Source organism: Pelobates fuscus, chromosome 4 (genome assembly GCF_036172605.1).
Source record: "Pelobates fuscus isolate aPelFus1 chromosome 4, aPelFus1.pri, whole genome shotgun sequence".
NCBI classification, from domain to species: Eukaryota; Metazoa; Chordata; class Amphibia; order Anura; family Pelobatidae; genus Pelobates; species Pelobates fuscus.
In genome coordinates this window covers 14,087,810-14,109,166 of record NC_086320.1, presented here as the reverse complement: position 1 = coordinate 14,109,166, position 21,357 = coordinate 14,087,810, and the positions used below count along the sequence as shown (strand labels likewise).

General features: G+C 43.3%; 1 protein-coding gene across 1 annotated transcript; it reads left to right on the top strand.

Moving 5' to 3' along the window:
• Nucleotides 1-13,379: 13,379 nt before the first annotated feature.
• LOC134609298 (prostate stem cell antigen-like) lies at nt 13,380-17,883 on the top strand. Its single transcript, XM_063452977.1, has 2 exons — nt 13,380-13,506; nt 17,589-17,883. The coding sequence occupies exons 1-2, from the start codon at nt 13,380-13,382 to the stop codon at nt 17,822-17,824; spliced, it is 363 nt and encodes a 120-aa protein (XP_063309047.1). The 3' UTR covers nt 17,825-17,883.
• The last annotated feature ends 3,474 nt before the right edge of the window (nt 17,884-21,357 follow it).

The window sequence follows — 21,357 nt, the reverse complement described above, 5'->3', positions numbered from 1 at the left end:
CCTATCACCTGGAACAAAAACCGGAGCCGCCCTTCTGTGCTTATCAGCGTGTTTCTTGAACAACATGGAATTATGTAGGAGAATTTGTCGAGTCTGATCCCACAACTTCCTCAAATTGGCAACATGAACATCAACCGACGGTACCCCTTGGGAAGGAAAAACCGAGGGAAGAATGGAAGGATGAAAGCCATAATTCATGAAGAAGGGACTGGAACGAGTAGAATCACAAACGAGATTATTGTGTGCAAACTCCGCCCAAGGAATCAAACCGACCCAATCGTCCTGGTGTTCAGAAACAAAACAACGCAAATATTGTTCAATCTTTTGATTGGTACGTTCAGCAGCTCCGTTAGACTGAGGGTGATAGGCAGAAGAAAAATTCAATTTGATGCCTAGTTAAGAACAGAAGGATCTCCAAAAACGTGAAACAAATTGGGAACCTCTATCGGAAACAATTTCGGAAGGTATCCCATGTAAGCGAAAAATCTCTCTCGCGAATATCTCCGCCAATTCAGGAGAAGTCGGGAGTTTAGTTAAGGGCACGAAATGAGCCATCTTAGTAAACCTATCAACCACCGTGAGGATCACAGTCTGTTTTTTAGAAACAGGCAAATCTACAATGAAGTCCATAGCTGTCAGGATCGGGACAGGGATCCAACACGCAGAGTACAAACAGTAGCCAGATACGTATACCGGACCTTAGAATGGCCGGACTAACGTAAGTAGTACAGTATAGAATGGTCAAAGACGAGCCGAGGTCGAGGGTAACAGAAGACAGGTAAGCGAGAGACAAGCCGAATCAAGGGTAACAGAAATAAGCAGAGTAAGGTAAACAAGCCGGGTCAAAACCAAAAGGGATAATAGAATACACAAGCACTGAGTGACTAGAACAAGCTAGAACCACGACAGGGCAATGAGCTAATGAAAGAAGCTCTGTTAAATACCCTGTTCAGAGCAGTAACCACGCCTCCAAGGCGTCCTGATTGGTCCTGCAGCACTTGAGTGACAGGTCGTTCCGGAGGAGTTTCCTGATGACAACTTCCTGCCTAGATGCTGTAAAAGGCAGTCACTCCCTCGCGGCCGGCCTTGCATGACCGGATAGACCGTGGGGAAGGGAGCCATCAGGCCGTCTGGATGGAGGAACAGCTAAGTCTCTACCTCTTTCGGAGGTAGAGACCACAGGTACCCTGACAGTACCCCCCCTCTCAGATACGCCCACCGGGCGGAATACACCAGGGCGAGAAGGGAATCGAGAGTGAAACGCCCTGCGGAGACGGGGAGCATGCACCTCCTCCTGAGGTACCCAACTTCTCTCCTCAGGACCATAACCCTTCCAATCGACCAGATATTGCAGTTTCCCCTGGGAGATTCGAGAATCAACGATGGAATTGACCTCATACTCCTCCTGACCCTCCACCTGAACTGAGCGGGGAGGGGCGATCGTGGAGGAGAACCTGTTACATATTAACGGTTTTAGCAAGGAAACATGAAATGAATTAGGAATGCGTAAGGCATTAGGCAACGCTAAACGATACGCAACTGGGTTAATTTGAGACAGTACCCTGTAAGGTCCAATATATAGAGGAGCAAACTTCATGGACGGCACTTTTAACCGAATGTTTCTAGTACTTAACCATACTCTATCGCCTGGAACAAACACCGGTGCTGCCCTTCTACGTTTGTCAGCATGTTTTTTAACCAGCGTAGAATTGTGCAGAAGAAATTTGTCGAGTTTGATCCCACAACTTTCTTAAATTGGCAACATGAACATCCACCGACGGTATCCCTTGAGAAGAAGACTCCGAAGGAAGGATGGAAGGATGAAAGCCATAATTCAAGAAAAAAGGGCTAGAATGCGTAGAATCACAAATGAGATTGTTATGTGCAAACTCCGCCCAAGGAATCAAACCGACCCAATCGTCCTGGTGTTCTGAAACGAAACAACGTAAATATTGTTCAACTTTTTGGTTAGTGCGTTCAGCAGCTCCATTGGACTGAGGATGATAGGCAGAGGAGAAATTCAATTTGATGCCTAGTTGGGAGCAGAATGATCTCCAAAAACGGGAAACAAATTGGGAGCCTCTGTCAGAGACAATCTGGGAAGGTATCCCATGCAAACGGAAAATCTCCCTGGCGAATATCTCCGCTAATTTGGGCGAAGATGGGAGTTTAGGTAAGGGAATGAAGTGAGCCATTTTAGTAAATCTGTCTACCACAGTGAGGATGACAGTCTGCTTTTTAGAGATAGGCAAATCAACAATGAAGTCCATTGCCAGGCAGGACCAAGGCTTTTCAGGAACCTCTAAAGGGTGCAGAAATCCGCATGGAAGCGAATGGGGTAGCTTGGTCTTGGTACAAACTTCACATGCCCCGATGAATTCTTTAATATCCTTGCGTAAGTCAGGAGCACCAAAAATCTTTAGAGACCAGCGCATAAGTCTTGCGGATGCCAGGATGCCCAGCCACCTTGCTGTTATGGAGACAGCGTAGCACCTCCAGTTGGAGAGCGGCAGGAACGAAGTGTCGATCCCCAGGGGTCTGTTTGGGTGCCAAATGCTGAAACTTCATGATCTCAGAAAGCAATGGAGAGTGAATCCTGAGATTCGTGTTCGCGATGATATTCCCCTTAGGAACTATGGAGGACAGAAGTGGTTCAGTTATAGTGGATGGTTCATATTGACGAGACAATGCATCGGCTTTAGAGTTCTTAGAACCAGGTCTATACGTAAGTACATAATTAAAGTGAGTGAGGAACAAGGCCCAGCGAGCCTGCCTGGCGGACAAGCGCTTCGCCTCCCCAATATAAGACAAGTTCTTATGATCCGTTAGAATAGTAACAGGGTGTAGTGTCCCTTCCAGTAAATGTCTCCACTCCTTTAAAGCCTTAATGACCGCTAACAGTTCCCTCTCCCCGATGTCATATCTGCTCTCAGGCCCAGAAATTTTTTTAGAGAAGAAACCACAAGGGTGTAACGGTTTATCCACCCCTAACCTTTGAGACAGAACAGCCCCAACTCCTGTCTCAGAAGCATCGACCTCGAGCAAGAAAGGCAGAGTCGTATCAGGATGAACTAGAATGGGAGCTGAGGCAAAAAGTTCCTTGAGAGTCTTAAAAGCACCAAGAGCTTCCTCAGACCAGAACTTAGTATCAGCCCCTTGTTTGGTCATATTGGTAATAGGCGCAATGATAGAGGAGTAACCCTTAATGAAGCGCCTATAGTAGTTGGAAAAACCAATAAACCTTTGGATAGCCTTGAGTCCTTTGGGCAAAGGCCAGTCTAAAATAGATTGGAGTTTACCAGGATCCATTTTAAAACCTTCCCCAGAAATCACGTACCCAAGAAAGTCTACCTGAGACTGATCAAAACTGCACTTCTCCAATTTGCAGTATAGGCCATGTTGCAGAAGTTTGTGTAACACCTTTCTGACCTGTCTATGGTGAGTCTCAATCTCCTTAGAGTGTATTAGTATGTCGTCCAGGTAAACAATGACACAATCATGCTGAAACTCCCTAAGTACCTCATTAATCAAATCTTGAAATACTGCAGGAGCATTGCATAGTCCAAATGGCATAACAGTGTATTCGTAATGGCCATACCGGGTATTGAATGCCGTCATCCACTCGTGACCTTGCTGGATTCTCACCAAATTGTAAGCCCCTCTGAGATCTAACTTGGTGAAGATTTTGGAGCCCTTAAGACGATCAAATAACTCGGTAATCAGTGGGATAGGATAGGCATTTCTGACAGTTATTTTATTCAAGCCTCGGTAATCGATACAAGGTCTCAGCGTGCCATCCTTCTTCTTAATGAAAAAGAACCCCGCCCCGGCCGGAGAAGAAGACCTCCTGATAAATCCCTTTTCTAAATTCTCCTGAATATACTCCTCTAGAACCGAGTTTTCCTGAACAGACAAAGGATATACATGGCCCCTCGGAGGCATAGTCCCGGGTAGAAGCTTAATTTTACAGTCAAATGACCTGTGTGGCGGCAAAGAATCGGCATTCTTCTTGTCAAACACTGCCCTTAAGTCTAGGTAAAGGTCTGGTATTTGTCTCTCTGTGGACTGAGTAGGATTCTCCTGTATGTTAATATTAGCTAATGGAGAAACCTTGCACAAACACCGATCCTGGCAGCCCTGGCCCCACGAGAGTATCTCCCCTAACTCCCAATCGATAATAGGGTTATGTTCTTTCAACCATGGGTACCCCAGAACTATGGGAACGGAAGGAGACGAAATGAGCAGAAGAGATAAATTCTCCACGTGTAGAATACCAACATTTAACTCAATGGGTATGGTCTCAAAAAAGATAACAGGGTCTAGTAGTGGTCTACCATCTATGGCCTCAACGGCCAAGGGTGTCTCCCTTAGCTGAGATGGGAAATTGTTTTTACTAGCAAAGGCTTGGTCGATAAAATTCTCAGCAGCACCGGAATCTATCAAAGCCATAGCCCTTACTACTTCCCTCCCGCAAGTTAAGGAAACTGGTAGCAGAAGCCTGTGATCTTTATAATTAGGAGTAGAGGACAAAATAGAAACACCCAAGGCCTGTCCTCTAGAGAGACTTAGGTGCGAGCGTTTCCCGGGCGGTTAGAACAGTTCGAGAGTAAATGACCCTTAGCTCCACAATACATACACAAACCCTCTCTTCTCCTGTACTGTCTTTCCTCCTCAGAGAGGCGGGTATACCCTATCTGCATAGGTTCAGGAAGCGAAGATACCGTGGAGTCAGGACTTGGAAAACCGGGGGCTAACCTAAAAGAAGGTCTCCGGTTCCTCTCTCGAGTGTTCTGTCTCTCTCTTAAACGTTCATCTATACGAGAGATGAACGAAATTAAATCCTCTAAATTCTCAGGGAGTTCTCTGGTAGCAACCTCATCAAGGATTACTTCAGATAAGCCATTCAAAAATACATCGATATACGCCTGCTCATTCCACTTGACTTCTGACGCCAGAGACCTGAACTCTAGTGCATAATCCACCAGTGTTTGGTTCTCCTGTTTCAGACGCAACAGTAATCTGGCTGCATTAACCTTTCTACCTGGAGGGTCAAATGTTCTTCTAAAAGCAGTTACAAAGGCGTTATAGTTATAAACTAATGGGTTATCGTTCTCCCATAATGGGTTGGCCCATCTCAGAGCTTTCTCAATAAGTAGGGTGATAATAAATCCTACCTTTGCCCTATCTGTAGGATAAGAGCGAGGTTGCAATTCAAAGTGGATACTAATTTGGTTTAAGAAACCACGACACTTCTCAGGAGCCCCACCATAGCGTACTGGGGGGGTAATGCGAGAAGAAGCACCGACTGTGGCTACCTCTAGACCTGAACCGACAAGAGAAACAGGGGTATTACGTATCTCCTCAGGTGGGTTATTGGCACGAGATAATAGAGCCTGTAGCGCAAGCGCCATCTGATCCATTCTGTGATCCATGGCTTCAAACCTAGGATCAGGAGAAGCCAGCTGACTGTTTGTACTTGCAGGATCCATTGGCCCTGTCGTAATGTCAGGATCGGGACAGGGATCCAACACGCAGAGTACAAACAGTAGCCAGATACGTATACCGGACCTTAGAATGGGCGGACTAACGTAAGTAGTACAGTATAGAATGGTCAAAGACAAGCCGAGGTCGAGGGTAACAGAAGACAGGTAAGCGAGAGACAAGCCGAATCAAGGGTAACAGAGATAAGCAGAGTAAGGTAAACAAGCCGGGTCAAAACCAAAGGGATAATAGAATACACAAGCACTGAGTGACTAGAACAAGCTAGAACCACGACAGGGCAATGAGCTAATGAAAGAAGCTCTGTTAAATACCCTGTTCAGAGCAGTAACCACGCCTCCAAGGCGTCCTGATTGGTCCTGCAGCACTTGAGTGACAGGTCGTTCCGGAGGAGTTTCCTGATGACAACTTCCTGCCTAGATGCTGTAAAAGGCAGTCACTCCCTCGCGGCCGGCCTTGCATGACCGGATAGACCGTGGGGAAGGGAGCCATCAGGCCGTCTGGATGGAGGAACAGCTAAGTCTCTACCTCTTTCGGAGGTAGAGACCACAGGTACCCTGACAATAGCCAAACAGGACCATGGTCTCTCTGGAATGTTCAAGGGATGTAACAACCCACATGGAAGCGTATGAGGTTGCTTAGTCTTCATACAGACCTCACATGCTCCGATGAAATCCCTAATATCCTTCCGTAAAGAAGGCCACCAGAAATCTTTAGAGATCAAGGAACATGTCTTGCGAATACCCGGATGCCCAGCCGCCTTACTGTTGTGAAAACACTGTAAGAGTTCCAGTTGGAGTTCAGGAGGAACGAAATGCCTTGCCCCAGGAGTCTGTCTAGGCGCCAGATGCTGCAACTTCATGATCTGACCAAGCAACGGAGAGTGAATCTTAAGACTCGTGTTGGCGATAATATTGCACCTGGGTACTATAGAAGACAAAACCGGCTCAGATATCGCAGAAGGTTCATATTGTCGAGACAAAGCATCGGCTTTAGAATTCTTAGAACCAGGTCTATAAGTGAGCACGTAATTGAAATGCGTGAGGAATAAAGACCAACGAGCTTGCCTGGAGGACAAGCGCTTGGCCTCCCCAATATAGGACAGGTTCTTGTGGTCTGTCAAAATAGTAACAGGATGTAAGGTGCCCTCCAATAAATGTCTCCACTCCTTTAAAGCCATGATAACTGCTAGTAGTTCCCTGTCACCAATGTCATATCTGCTCTCAGGGCCTGATAGTTTCTTGGAAAAAAAAACACATGGATGTAAGGGCTTATCCACACCTAACCTTTGGGACAGGATAGCACCTATACCTGTCTCTGAGGCGTCTACCTCGAGTAGGAAAGGCAGAGTCGTATCAGGGTGAACTAAAATTGGTGCAGAAGCAAACAGTTCCTTGAGTGTTTTGAAGGCAAGAAGGGCTTCAGTAGACCAGTTCTTAGTGTCAGCCCCCTGTCTTGTCATATTGGTAATAGGAGCTATAATTGAAGAATAACCCTTAATGAAGCGCCTATAATAGTTGGAGAATCCAATAAACCACTGAATGGCCTTGAGGCCCCTGGGTAAAGGCCAATCCAAAATGGACTGGAGCTTATCCGGGTCCATCTTAAACCCTTCCCCAGAAATCACATAACCAAGAAAGTTTATCTGGGATTGGTCAAAGCTGCATTTCTCCAATTTGCAGTACAGGCCATGTTGAAGAAGCTTGCGCAATACCCTTCTGACTTGTCTGTGGTGAGTCTCAATCTCTCTAGAGTGTATAAGTATATCATCCAGATATACAATAACTCAGTCATGTTGAAATTCCCTAAGAACTTCATTGATCAGGTCCTGAAATACTGCCGGTGCATTACAGAGGCCAAAAGGCATTACTGTGTATTCATAGTGCCCATAACGGGTATTGAACGCCGTCATCCACTTGTGTCCCTGCTGAATTCTCACCAAGTTATACGCCCCTCTGAGATCTAACTTGGTGAAAATCTTGGAGCCTTTTAGACGATCAAAGAGCTCGGTAATCAAAGGAATTGGGTAGGCATTTCTAATGGTTATTTTGTTCAAACCTCGATAATCAATGCAAGGTCTTAGTGTACCATCCTTCTTTTTAACAAAAAAAAACCCAGCCCCGGCAGGAGAGGAGGATCTCCTAATGAATCCTTTTTCAAGGTTCTCACGAATATACTCTTCTAAGACTAATTTCTCTTTAGTGGACAAAGGATATACATTACCCCTGGGGGGCATAGTACCAGGTAGTAGATTAATCTTACAATCAAAAGACCTGTGTGGAGGTAAAGTATCAGCATTCTTTTTGTCGAATACTGCCTTTAAATCCAGGTACAGGGGCGGTATTTGTACCTCTGTAGAGTGGGTAGAATTAATCGGTGTGTTAACTGCGCAAAGCGGTGACACTGTCCGTAAGCACCTGTCCTGACAACCCTGACCCCATGAGATTATCTCCCCTAATTCCCAATCAATAATAGGGTTATGTTTTTTTAACCAAGGGTACCCCAGGACTATGGGAACAGAAGGAGAAGAAATAAGCAATAAAGATATGTCTTCCTCGTGTAAGATACCAACAGTTAATTTAACGGGTATGGTTTCACGGAAAATAACAGGCTCAACTAAAGGTCTACCATCTATGGCCTCAACAGCCAAGGGTGTCTCCCTTAACTGGGATGGGATAGTGTGTTTGGTAACAAAAACTTGGTCGATAAAGCTCTCAGCAGCTCTGGAATCTATCAATGCCATAGTTTCTAGTACTCCCTTCTCCCAAGTTAAAGAAACGGGTAGCAGAAGCCTGTGATCTTTATAATTAAGATTAGAGGACAAAATAGAAACACCCAAGGCCTGTCCTCTAGAGAAACTTAGGTGCGAGCGTTTCCCTAGCGATTAGGACAATTTAGGCGTAAATGACCTCTGACTCCACAGTACATACACAACCCCTCCCTTCTCCTGTACTGTCTCTCCTCTTCTGAGAGGCGAATATTGCCTATCTGCATAGGTTCTGGAAAAAGTGAGGTTGTGGATTCAGAACTTTGAAATGAAGGAGCTAGTTTAAAGGAAGGTCTACGGTTTCTCTCTCGAGTGTTCTGCCTCTCTCTTAAACATTCGTCAATGCAAGAAATAAAAGAAATTAAATCCTCCAAATTTTCAGGAAGCTCTCTAGTAGCAACCTCGTCAAGGATTATGTCTGATAACCCGTTTAAAAATACATCTATATAAGCCTGTTCATTCCACTTAACCTCTGCCGCCAAGGACCTGAACTCTAGTGCATAATCCACAAGTGTTCGGTTTTCTTGTCTAAGGCGCAACAGTAATCTAGCTGCATTGACCTTTCTACCTGGAGGGTCAAAAGTTCTTCTGAAAGCAGCTACAAAGGCATTATAATTATATACTAACAGATTATCATTTTCCCACAATGGATTGGCCCATCTCAAAGCTTTCTCAACAAGTAATGTGATAATAAATCCAACCTTCGCCCTATCTGTAGGATAGGAGCGGGGTTGTAATTCGAAATGGATACCTATTTGGTTTAAGAAACCACGACACTTCTCTGGAGAACCACCATAACGTACAGGTGGAGTGATACGGGAAGAAGCACCTACAGTGGCTACCTCTAGACCTGAACTCACAGGAGAGATAGAAGTATTACGCATCTCCTCTGGTTGATTACCAGAACGAGATAGTAACGCCTGTAGTGCTAGAGCCATCTGGTCCATTCTGTGATCCATGGCGTCGAACCTAGAGTCAGAAGGACCAACCTGAGTGTTTGTACCTGCAGGATCCATTGGCCCTGTCGTAATGTCAGGATCGGGACAGGGATCCAACACGCAGAGTACAAACAGGTGGTAGGTACGTATACCGGACCTTAGAATGGCCGGACTTAACGTAAGGAGTAAGTAGAGAATGGTCTAGGAACAAGCCGAGGTCGAGGGAACGAGAGGACAGGTAAGCGAGAGACAAGCCGAGTCAAAGGGTAACAGAGATAAACAGGGTAGTACAAATAAGCCGGGTCAGAACCAAAGAGACAACTAGAATACAAGAGCACTGAGTGACTAGACAGGCTAGAACCACGACAGGGCAATGAGCAGATGCCGAAAGCCTTACTTTATACCTTGATTCTAGAGGGTAATCACGCCCCCGACGAGTCCTGATTAGTGCTCGGGACTTGACTGACAGGTCGACCCGGGTTGGCGTCATGACGTCGACTACTGAGCGTCGCGTCATATAAGGAAGTGGATCCCTCGCGGTCGGCTTGTAAATGGCCGAGAGAACCGCGAGGAACGGAAGAAACAACCCCTCTGGGAGGATAAACGTCTAAGTCTCTCACCTCCTCTGAGGTAGAGACTACAGGTACCCTGACACCAGCAATATAGATTGCGGGATCTGACAAAAGGTTAAAAAAATCCCCGTCACCCACAATTTCCCCGTCCCCTTGCTAAATCGTACGAAGTTCTAATGATACTGAACTGGCTAGCTGATCTTGATGATTACCCACTCTTGGGTTCATATTTGTTATCCTGCCCAATAAAGGAGTCCGAGGGGGAGGGGGGGGGGGGGGTATTAAGTGGTGTCCAATGGGACTTGGTGGCTGCAAAATAACAGTAGGGCCCATGAATATGACACCGCAGTGTCAGTATTGGGTTAATCCTAAAATTAAGGGACTAATATTGTGTGCCATTAGATGGATATGGATCTTTACACTGTGGCCCAGCATGCGTATGTGGGGTTCGGAGATTCATCGATGCTTTGACTAGAGTTAAGTGAATAAAGTAAAATATATACAGTCTAAATAAATGATATGTACATATATAATACAAAAAGTATGATTTCCTCGTGTTGTTATTTATCAATGAAGTGGGTAAAAGTGAACCCCTCGTTTAGCCCATTGGGGCCAACGTTTTGAATCACCTCCCCTGCGACCTATAGTCACTTTTTCAATCCCTGCGAACCTAACCCCTCCTGGATCCCCACAGTGTTGATTTCTTATATGTCTTGCTATAGGGGTGTCCCTCTGGTTTCTAGCTGAGTGTACGTGCTCCATGATACGTCTTTTGAAGGGGCGAATCGTTTTGCCCACGTATCTGAGACCACATGTACACACTAAGAGGTAGACCAGGCCCTTAGGACTTTACAGACCACCTGGTCACTTGAGTCTGTGAGGTGCTTGGAATCCTTTTGTATGTATCTGCACGCCACGCACTTGCCGCATTTGTACGTGCCTTGTACATATAGCCAATTCGGGCCAGATTTTGTGGTGGAGAAGTGACTAGGCACTAGTGATTCTTTTAAGTTTTTACCTCTACGAGCTGTGAGGGACACATATGGGGTCACAGTCCCTTTAAGGTGGGGGTCTTGAGATAGGAGTGGCCAAAACCTACTCATTATCTTCTTTGCTTGGTCCCAACTAGAATCAAAAGTCACAATACATCGGGTAGGGGCTTGTTCAGTGGGGGTAGGTTTATCCTTGAGGAGTTCCATTCTATCGCTGTGTAGCGCTCTTTGGTATGCTTGTTTTAAACAGCGATTAGGGTATCCTCTCTCTTTAAACCTTATCCTAAGTGACTTAGCTTGGATAATGAAGTCCTCTTCACTTGAGCAGTTCCTCCTCAGGCGGAGGTACTGTCCAATGGGGATGCCCCTTTTTAATGTAGTCGGGTGGTGACTTTCCCACCTCAGCATTGTATTGGTTGAGGTGGGTTTCCTGAATAGAGTTGTCTCAATGGTCTGTATGTGGGAGGTACTAAAAGTACAGTTTAGGAAGTTGATGGACGATCCACCTATTTCCATCGTGAACTTTAAATTAAGGTCGTTGGAATTCAGGCTCTCCACGAAGGACGTAAAGTATTCCCTAGTGCCCGTCCATACCACCAAAACGTCATCTATAAACCTCTTCCACAAAAATATGTGCTTGGTGTATTCGCTATTACTGCTAGTAAAGACCACATTCTCCTCCCACCAACCCAGGTGCAGGTTAGCGTATGATGGGGCACAAGATGTACCCATAGCTGTACCCTGCACCTGGTGGTAGTATTGGCCATCAAACAAAAAGAAATGAGTCAGGACAAATTGTAGCAAGTCCAGTACAAAGGAGGTGTGACGTTGGTGTATGGACCCTCGTGTTTCCAGATACTGTTTGATATGTCTCAGCCCAAGAGAGTGTGGAATTGACGAGTATAGTGCCTGCACATCGAGGCTACACAAGATAGCGTCTTTTGGTAGGTTGGTGGAGGCTAGACACTTCAAAGTGTCCTTCGTATCCCTAAGGTAGGAGGGTAGTCTTTCTACAAATGGGCGAAGGATCTTATCTAAGTAGATACTTGCTTTACAGGTTAAGTTGTTCGAAACGGATACAATGGGTCTAGCTGTCAGGGTCTTGTACTGCTTATGCACCTTTGGTAGGCAGTAGAATGTAGACACAGTCGGGCTTTTTACATAGATGAATGTGTGTTCATCTTTGCCCAGAACTTTGTCATCATAGGCTTTATCCAGAAGGTTTTTTAGGGTTGACAAGAATTTGACTGAAGGGTCTATACTTAGTAGTTTATACGTGGTACTATCTTTCAGTATATTGAGGGTTAATTGTATGTACTGTGTTCTATTTAGAACCACAATGTTGCCCCCCTTGTCCGCCGGCTTGATGATAATGTCATCGTCACCTTGTAAGTCACACAGGGCCTGCTATTCATTTCTGGAGAGGTTGCTGTGTGGTCGGGGTTGGAGGGAATCCAATTTTAGCTCGTGTATCAAGTTGCAGGTTTATTCTACGAACATATCAATTAGTATGGCAGCTGCCCCAGAAAAGGGAGATGGGCAACACTGAATACCGAAATCCATCCCCGGGCAAGCCACCATGTTTTGGTGGAATTGCTGCCCGTACCAAAACCAGCATTGCCCACCACAAATTTTGTACTCCCCCCAGATCATGTTCAAATACCCAAAAAGAGAGAGAGCAGAGCCCTCCCCGGAAACTGACGCACCAAGATTCATCATCAATTATAACAATGATTTTGACATGTTCTTATCAAACTTTATGGAAATTATGGAAATTCAAAGGGAAAAGTCAAGTTAGAAAAATTGGAAAAGTCAGCTATGATTTCAATTTGATGTATTTTGCCCTGAAATGTTAAATTCACTTTGAATTGTCAACAAATCACCCTTTTTTGAAAAACCCTGCTAGTGTTTTATACAGTGTATTACAATTATAAAACATCATGTGTTCCTTGTATTTGTGTTGTTAAATATTTTCATTAATGAACTATTGATTAAATAGTACAATAGTAAAAAGCACAACATTAAAGGGACTCTATGTTACTAAAACAACTTTATCTTAATGAAGCAGTTTTGGTGTATGGATCATGCTCCTGCAATCTCACTGCTCAATGTTCTGCCATTTAGGAGTTAAATCACTTATGTTTATGCAGCTCTAGCCAAACTTTCCCTGACTGTGACTCACACAGCCTCCATGAAAACAAAATAGTTGCATGTTCAATCAGAATTTTATTTTTATGTCCTTCTCTGTAAATTGAACATTATTAAACACAGGAGGCTCCTGCCGGATCTAGCAAGCTGTTAACAGAGCAGGAGTAAATAAATTCTAAATTAAACAGAATTTGCAACACAGGAAGTGTAAACATTAGATGACTCTTTACAGGAAGTGTTTAGGAGGACTGTGCAAGTCACATGCAGGCAGGTGTGGCTAGGTGATTTAACTCCTAAATGGCAGAAAGTTAAGCAGTGAGACTGCAGGGGCATGATCTATACACCAAAACTGTTTCATTACGCTAAAGTTGTTTTGGTGACTATAGTGACCCTTTAAAATGAGCTTATTTCAGCTGTAAAGGAAAAGTTATGATTATGACGGTTACTTCTCAGCCAACTCATGATGTTTTTTCTTCATCCTCCAGGACAAGCCTATCAATGTTACACGTGCAATATGGCTACTAATGATGCAGAATGTATGCAAGTCACCAACTGCTCGTCCCCAACTCCCTACTGCGGGTCCGTAGTTGGTATGTTGCTTAAAAAACTGAAAACTAATAATTAGTCCACTTGTATTGTAATTGTATCTCAGGTTTTAGAGCTGTGATATTTATCAACATGTCCGATTATTCTGTAAAACTAATATGGGAAAATGCAGCCTTTGTACCATACATCGACAGCTTTTATTCCACGTGAGCTGCTGCGGGCTCTGTTCCCATGAGCATAGACTACCCTTTTAAAGGTGCCTCCCCTGAAGCCCATCAGTGTATTATTATTATTAGAACTGCTTCTGTTCATGTTGCTACCAGGCACAAGTTATATTATATCCTTATGCTCTTTAGTCATCCACTCTAAGCGCTGTGATATTTTCACCTTTACTACTACTACTACTACTACTAAAATGTTCAGCTGTTTTAGATGTTTTCTTGATTGTTTGTTTTTTAAATTTATCAAAAGGGTAATACAGAAGAGAAAAAGCATATTGTACTGTAACAACGTTATGGAGCATAGAGATGTGACAAGAATATGAATAACCAGTAAGAGCTTGCAAACATCATTAAATTCTGTACAGTCAATAACAGTTATCACAGTCTCCTCTCCCTTGTATAGAGTATTTTCTTTTTCTTTTTTAATAATTATGGCTCATGAAGTGTATTTGTTGATCAATATGTGGTTTCTTTATAAGAGGAAGGGATTCAAAATCTGTGTAGGGTAGTCGGTTCTCTGGTTAGCTATGCCACCATGCCCTGGTGCATCACCTGGTGCATCACGTGAAATACAAAACAAAAAATGCAAAATTGGATCCACCCGGCGACAGGTGTAGCTCTAAGTACCAGAAATGTGCATGGTATGTATCCCGTAAAGAATAAAAGTCTTGCTGCCCAGATAAGCATACTGTATCAGATTTAACCTTCCCTGATAGGGTTGGCCTGTAAGAATCTGCACCAAGGTTCCTAGGTGAGAATGTAATGGTGGTAGTTTTTGGATACTGAGTGGCATATTTCCGTCATAATTCTAATGCTTTCGACTTTCTGAATCCAATCTCTAATGGATGGAGAGTTAGCTTTTTTTCAAAAACTCTTGATTACCAGATGTCAAGAGGTGTTGGAGCAGGGAGGCCTTGGTCTTCGGCAGGTTTGTCGGAGAAGGTGAAAAATTAACATTTTAGGTTTGAGCAGGATCGTCACCTCCAAATGTATATGGATAAGTCTGGCTAGGCGAGACCAAAAAGTGTGCATTACTGTACATGACCACCATATATGTGCTGAGTTGCCTCTGGGTGGTGGCATCTCCAACATTGGTTGGAAGAGAGAGAGAATAGTGTCTGTAGTTTGGCAGGTGTGTTGTGCCATCTGACTGTCTTGTAGTTGGCCTCCTGCACAGCAAGGTTCAGAGATGATTTCTGGATAAGCCCAAATGTTTTTTTCCCAGCTCTCTATGGAAGGGAAAAGAAGAATTCCCTTTCTGGTTGTGGCTGGGTGTTTTGTAGGAGGGAGAACATGGAAGATATCTGTTTTTGCTTAATAGAGTGTAAGGAGCAGCTGTGTTCAAAATTTGTAAGTTAGTTCCCTTCTGCATTTTGAATAAAATGGAGAGGTTGATTATATTGGGCAGCTGTTTATGTTTATGTTAATTGCTGGATATGTGAACAGAAGATTATTTGATGTTTTGGTGATATCCTTGTTGTAACCGCGCACTTCAAAAATAAAGAATTACAAAATATTATAAGGAATACATGGCTGTATCCAAGGCATCATATCAGAGGTAATAAAAACATTATATAATTAACACTCTTTAATGCCCACAGTCTAAACAAACATTTTAAGTATTCCTGCTAAACCCTTTGTAGGCTCAAGCTTACATGTTCTGCCGTATGGGGACAAACACAGCCTGTGGGTCTCTGTGACAATAATAAGATCACAATGTGTGGATACAGTCTATAATGAATGCGGCTCATCTTCCTGTCCACCCGCACCTCCCACGCCTCCCCACTTTGACAGTCCCTAGATTGGCTTCCTGTAAGATAAAGGGCTCAATTTAAGATCCTGATACTTGCTTATAAATCTCTACACTGCTGCTCTGACCTACTTATCCTCACTAACACAAAAATATGTCCCGTCTAGGCTAACCTCTGTTCGTACTCCTACCTCTGATGCTCACCTTAAAGGGACACTCCAGGCACCCAGACCACTTCTGCCCATTGGAGTGGTCTGGGTGCCAACTCCCACTACCCTTAACCCTGCAAGTGTAATTATTGCAGTTTTTCATAAACTGCAATATTTACATTGCAGGGTTAACTCCACCTCTAGTGGCTGTCTATTAGACAGCCACTAGAGGTCACTTCCTGGGTTCTAGCACAGGTTTCCTGTGCTAGAGCGTCGCTGGACGTCCTCACGCTGTGTGAGGACCTCCAGCGTCGCTCAAAACCCCATAGGAAAGCATTGAAATGATTTTTCAATGCTTTCCTATGAGGAGACGTAATGCGCATGCGCGGAATTTCCGCGCATGCGCATTAGGTCTCCTCGGCCGGTGAGCGAGATTAGTCTCGCCCACCGGCCGACGTAAACACTAGGAGGAGCGTCGCGGAGGCGGAGACAGCGGCGAGGGACATCGCCGCTGTCCCAGGTAAGTCACTGAAGGGGTTTTCACCCCTTCAGTAACCGGGGATTGGTGGGTGGGAGGGAGAGGGACCCTCCAGTGCCAGAAAAACGGATCGTTTTTCTGGCACTGGAGTTTCCCTTTAAAGACTTCTCTAGGGCTGCACTGATCCTATGGAACGCCCTACCCTGTCTGTGAGACTTTCACCCAGTCTCCACTCTTTCAAAAAAAATTTGAAAACTTACTTCTTCAGAAAAGTATATCAATTAAACTGTGAACAGTTTTCCCTCCCCGCACCCTGATTCCTCTCCTGAAACTGTCATCAAAACAAAACACTAAGCCCTCAGTGAATACTATTTTAGCAACCTTCTTTTCTACTCTACACCTACCTTTTGTGTCACAACTTGTCTGGTTACAATTACATGTCTGTTAGTCAACCTATTGTACAGCACTACAGCTTGTTGTTGCTTTATAATAATAATAATAACTCTGACACAGTAATTACTACTGTAATCTTATATATAAATTATTTTAACCGAAACTCATTGTTTATTTCACCATTGAAGCAAGTCAAGATGTAGATCATCTTTGTCCACTGCTAGAATTTTGTTTAGCAGGAGGAGAGGCATGGGTTGCTTTTCTCTCCTAATCTTTTTTTTTTTTTGTCTGTTTTTACTATTATTATTATTGTTTGATTTTAGAGCAGAGTTTTTTTTTTTTTTAACCAGAAATAGTACATTAACCTGTATTTACTTTCCAAATACATCTTATGTTTAGATGTTATTACCCAGCTTAATGGCACTCATCTTAGCAACCTCGGGTGAGTTAGAGCCCTATCCCCTGAGCTATCTCACTACGTGCTCGAATAATGTTACCATTCTTCTTATCTCAGTGTGTCAGTGTACTTACCACTGCTGTAAGTCGTCTCTTGAAAATCCAACTGATTGTTTAGCAAAAACTACAAACAGAATGGATAGACGTACACCAACTGATGAAGCTACACCCGGCAAAACGCGTCTTGGTGTTATTTTGGACACTAGTAGACTTTTACCCTTGTTTATTTTATCCAGTGTCTTACTAAATACATTTTTGGGGAATTTATTTGACCTCTGCTGTCTATTCTTGGGAAGAAACATCTCCATATTTCCAAGACCATCAGCAAATGGGTTTGGATCTCCCAAAAGAGATCCTAAGGAAATTCATACCAGAGCCAGGTCCAGTATATGGCTCTATCTTTTTGAGTGTGTTTAAGTATAACTGATTTACCATATTATGTGTTAAGAGATCTGCACTATTATGTACCTCTCTATTTTTACAGTGATACAGTAAGAAGAGAGGAAAGTATATTTAAATCTGCCTTTACCTGCTCCACCTATTTTTGTGTGTGTTATATAGAATGGATAGACTTGTTTGTAAAGATAATATATACATTGTATTTATTTTTATATTAGCTCTGTCGGATGGTAATAACCTATTGTCAGAACTCACACTCCGTCTCTTTTCTTGCTTACAGTTGATGCCAGCTTTATAAAGGTGGTGAGCAAGTTTTGTTCGGCAGCATGTGTTAACGGCAACCAGAACGTTACTATACTGTCTAGTACAGAGAGGTGCTGCCAGTCCGACTTATGTAACGACCAGTCCATCGGCAACAACAACTTCGATTTTGGCAGCGGTGCAAGTGGAATGACCAGCAACATTTTTCTCATCTTCGCATTCCTCCTCAGCGTCATAACCGTACTGAGCATATAAGGGATCCATCAGTGATTTATTGTAATATCTCCCCAAAAATCAGTAAATTTTAATATGGTTTGTAGGGGGATATTTTCACAGATTGTGAGACACAATGAAGGTGCATAGGTAAATTTATCATATTTTATAACTGGCTAAATTCTACACAGTCCACCGTCCACCGTGCATGTGTCTTCCTATCGTCCTACCTAGAGATTACATAGAGATTTCTATACCTTTACTGCAGTCAGAATTTTAACCATTAGTGCACCAGTGAGACACATGGCCTAACACATCTATCACCATTTATAACCAAAGGCTTTGTTTGTAAAAGTTAGTAGACATATGGATAAATAAGATAAAATAAATGTCCTTTACTGTTACGTCACAGGTATGTCAGCCAAATCAATATTCAATAGTGATTCGAATGAGTCACTATATAAAAAAAGAATGTTTTTTTTTTTTACTTTGTGATCATTTAAATCTTTAAAATGTAGAAATAAAGCGATCATTTAACCATACAATGCTTTTATGTGCTGAAACTCAAATTGAAATGTGTATCTAATATTTTACAAATTGTTTTATTTCTAATCTTGAGAATATATGTCTTCATCCGGACGGTTGAGATGAGATAGCTACGGTACGTAAATTATTTATGAAAGTCCATTAAATGGCTCATCATTTTTGTCGGTCCTCTCCATCGAATTTGCCAAATCTGATTGTTGGTCAATATATGAAATAACTTTCGTGCAGTTTATTGAATTGTTGTACTGCCGCAAAGTCAATATGACCCCAGGATTGGGGGATGACACCTTATTCACCAGGGGACATATCTAGAAGACAAAAAAACAATGTATAATTATTTGTTTAAACAGATCTGTTGCTATAAAACTATCCAAACTTCAGCTTAACACTTGATGAAAATCACACTGTATGAGTGATTGTGTTACATTTCTACATTCAGGATTAACTCTTTAAATCAAATGACTTCTATAACTTCTATAAGAATGGTTTTAAGACTGTGTACATTTAGTCTTAAAACCATTCTTATCAATTTTTATAGTGTTATACAGAAAGAGTGACTCGTATAATACAATGAAATACGATGTTGAATACACAACAATTAAAAAGGAATAAAGAATCCCTAAGGGCTGTGACTTGGAGCACCAGATAAAACGTGATACATAAAGTGCAGGTGATATAAAGTAAAATCGGTGTTTAACCAGCTATAATCATGAATGTCGCATCAGTACAGTCACTGCTACTGAAATGAATGTGGCACATTTTCAGTTTAATAAAAATATAAAACAGCACAACGGTTAATGTAATTCAACCGATGCAGGAGACAATAAAAGAGAATGAAAAAAGTGTGTGGTATGGGATGAATAGTTTGTGCTCTCCATGAAAGAGTGAAATAGGAAGGAGGGTTAATGGAGAAAAGGAAAGAGTGGGAGGGGGAGTGGGAGTGGGAGGGGGAGGCGTGGTGTAATGGGGACGTGTCAACCATAACAAAATTATCAACCAGGTTCTCAAACCTTACACTACTGTCGTCAATTTTCTTTCTTTTTTTAATAAAGTTTATTACAGCCAATGAAACGTAATGGCATTTTTATAAATGATGTATTTTCACATATTTTAGTCTGGCTGAGCGGCCATGTTGGATCCGACGACTGTAATCTGATCAGCCGCGGTTCAACCTAACTTTCCTGGTGCTGCGGGTTCACACAGAGCAGTCGCAGTAGCAGTAAGTTTGGTTGTGCGGAAATCGGTCAGATAACAAGAGCCTGATCTAACATGTCTGCTCACACAGATACAAAACTTACATTTTCTCAACAAAAAAAAAAAAAATCGGTATCCACCACTACGTTTCCTTTAATGTAAGAGACTTCAAATACGGGCTCAGATTTAAAAAAAAAAATCCCAATTATTTGCCTGCTGCCAGCACTAGCATCCAAGTGTTACACTTGTGCTCAAAAGTTTGCATACCCTTGGAGAATTGGTAATAAATGTACCATTTTTAATGAAAACATGATGAGCAGGAAAAACGAACTTCTTTTATTTGTTATGTGATTCATATTCAACTCTAGGTTTTAACAAAATGGCACAATCATAAAACAAAACACGGCAACAAAGAAAAAAAATGAAATGGCCCCTGTTTAAAAGTCTGCCGACCATTAGCTCTTAAAGCGGCACTGTCATGCCGAACTTACCTTTCCTCAATCTCTTCCTCTTCTCCCCCTCTCTCAGGATCTGTTCTTCTTTTCTTCCTGTCTTCTTTAATTTTCTTTAAAATCATAAGACAAAGTAGGGACTCTTTGCCTTATGGAGGATTCCTCTGCTTGACCAGCTCTGACCAGCGGAGGAGCAAAGTGTGCTTCATTTCCGCTGGTCAGAGCAATTTTCCCATAGTTCTTACCTTTCCTCCCTGTTCCCACGATGCTTCCTGTCATTTTAGCCAAAACTGCCGAATTGCATTCTAACTGAATGAGAACAGCATGTTCGTTTGTTTTAGAACGCAATTCGGCACTTTGTTCATATCGGAATTCAATTCGAATGAATGAACTCCGATCCTATTCGTGCTGTGGCTGCATCTTGCAGCCGCTTAGTAGATAACTCCCTAATTCCCACGGTATTAGGGAGCTATCTACTGAAAGGCTGAAAGACCTAAATTGGTCTTTCAGCCACATTTACTAATACTAAGTAAAGATTACTTAGTATTAGTAAATTATGCCCCTACTCGCTATACCGCAAGTAGGGGCATGTCTAGTAAACAGTGAGCAGCCTGTGGCTGCTCACTGTAAAAAAAATAAAAACCTATTGGCCCCCACCCCTGAACGACGGGTGGGGGCCCGAAAGTAAAATAAGGGGGGAGACCTATTGCCCCTCCCCGGCCCCCACCCCTGAGCGGCGGGTGGGGGCCATAATGATAATGAAGGGGGGGGGACCTACTCTTCTCCCCCCCCAGCCCCCACCCCTGGGTGGCGGGTGGGGGCCATAATGGTAATGAAGGAGGGGGACCTACTGTCTTCCCCCCCCCGAACCCCACCCCTGCGCGGTGGGTGGGAGCCAGAAATTACAATGGGGGGGGGGGCCTACTGTCCTCCCCCTCTCCGGCCCCTACCCCTGGCGGCGGATGGGGGCCATAATGATAATGGGGGGACCTACTGTCCTCCCCCCTGGCCCCCACCCCTGGGCGGCGGGTGGGGGCCATAATGATAATGAGGGGGGGGGCCTACTGGGAAAGTTCTTTGGAATTTTCCCACGATGTGTAAAATGACACAGAGCACTGTGATTGGATGGATTTCAAGCCATCCAATCACAGTGCTCTGTGTCATTTTACACAGCGTGGGAAAGTTATTTGGAATTTTCCCACGCTGTGTAAAATGACACAGAGCACTGTGATTGGATGAATTTCAAGCCATCCAATCACAGTGCTCTGTGTCATTTTACACAGCGTGGGAAAGTTCTTTGGAATTTTCCCACGCTGTGTAAAATGACAAAGAGCACTCTGATTGGCTTAAACCCACCAATCAGAGCGTTCTTAGCCTAATTGC

Bases quoted from the DNA above. Each gene is read 5' to 3' on its own strand.
- LOC134609298 (XM_063452977.1), top strand. From the start codon at position 13,380: ATGTTTTTTCTTCATCCTCCAGGACAAGCCTATCAATGTTACACGTGC. The intron at 13,507-17,588 runs GTATGTTGCTTA...TCTTGCTTACAG, and splicing joins CTACTGCGGGTCCGTAGTTG to TTGATGCCAGCTTTATAAAG.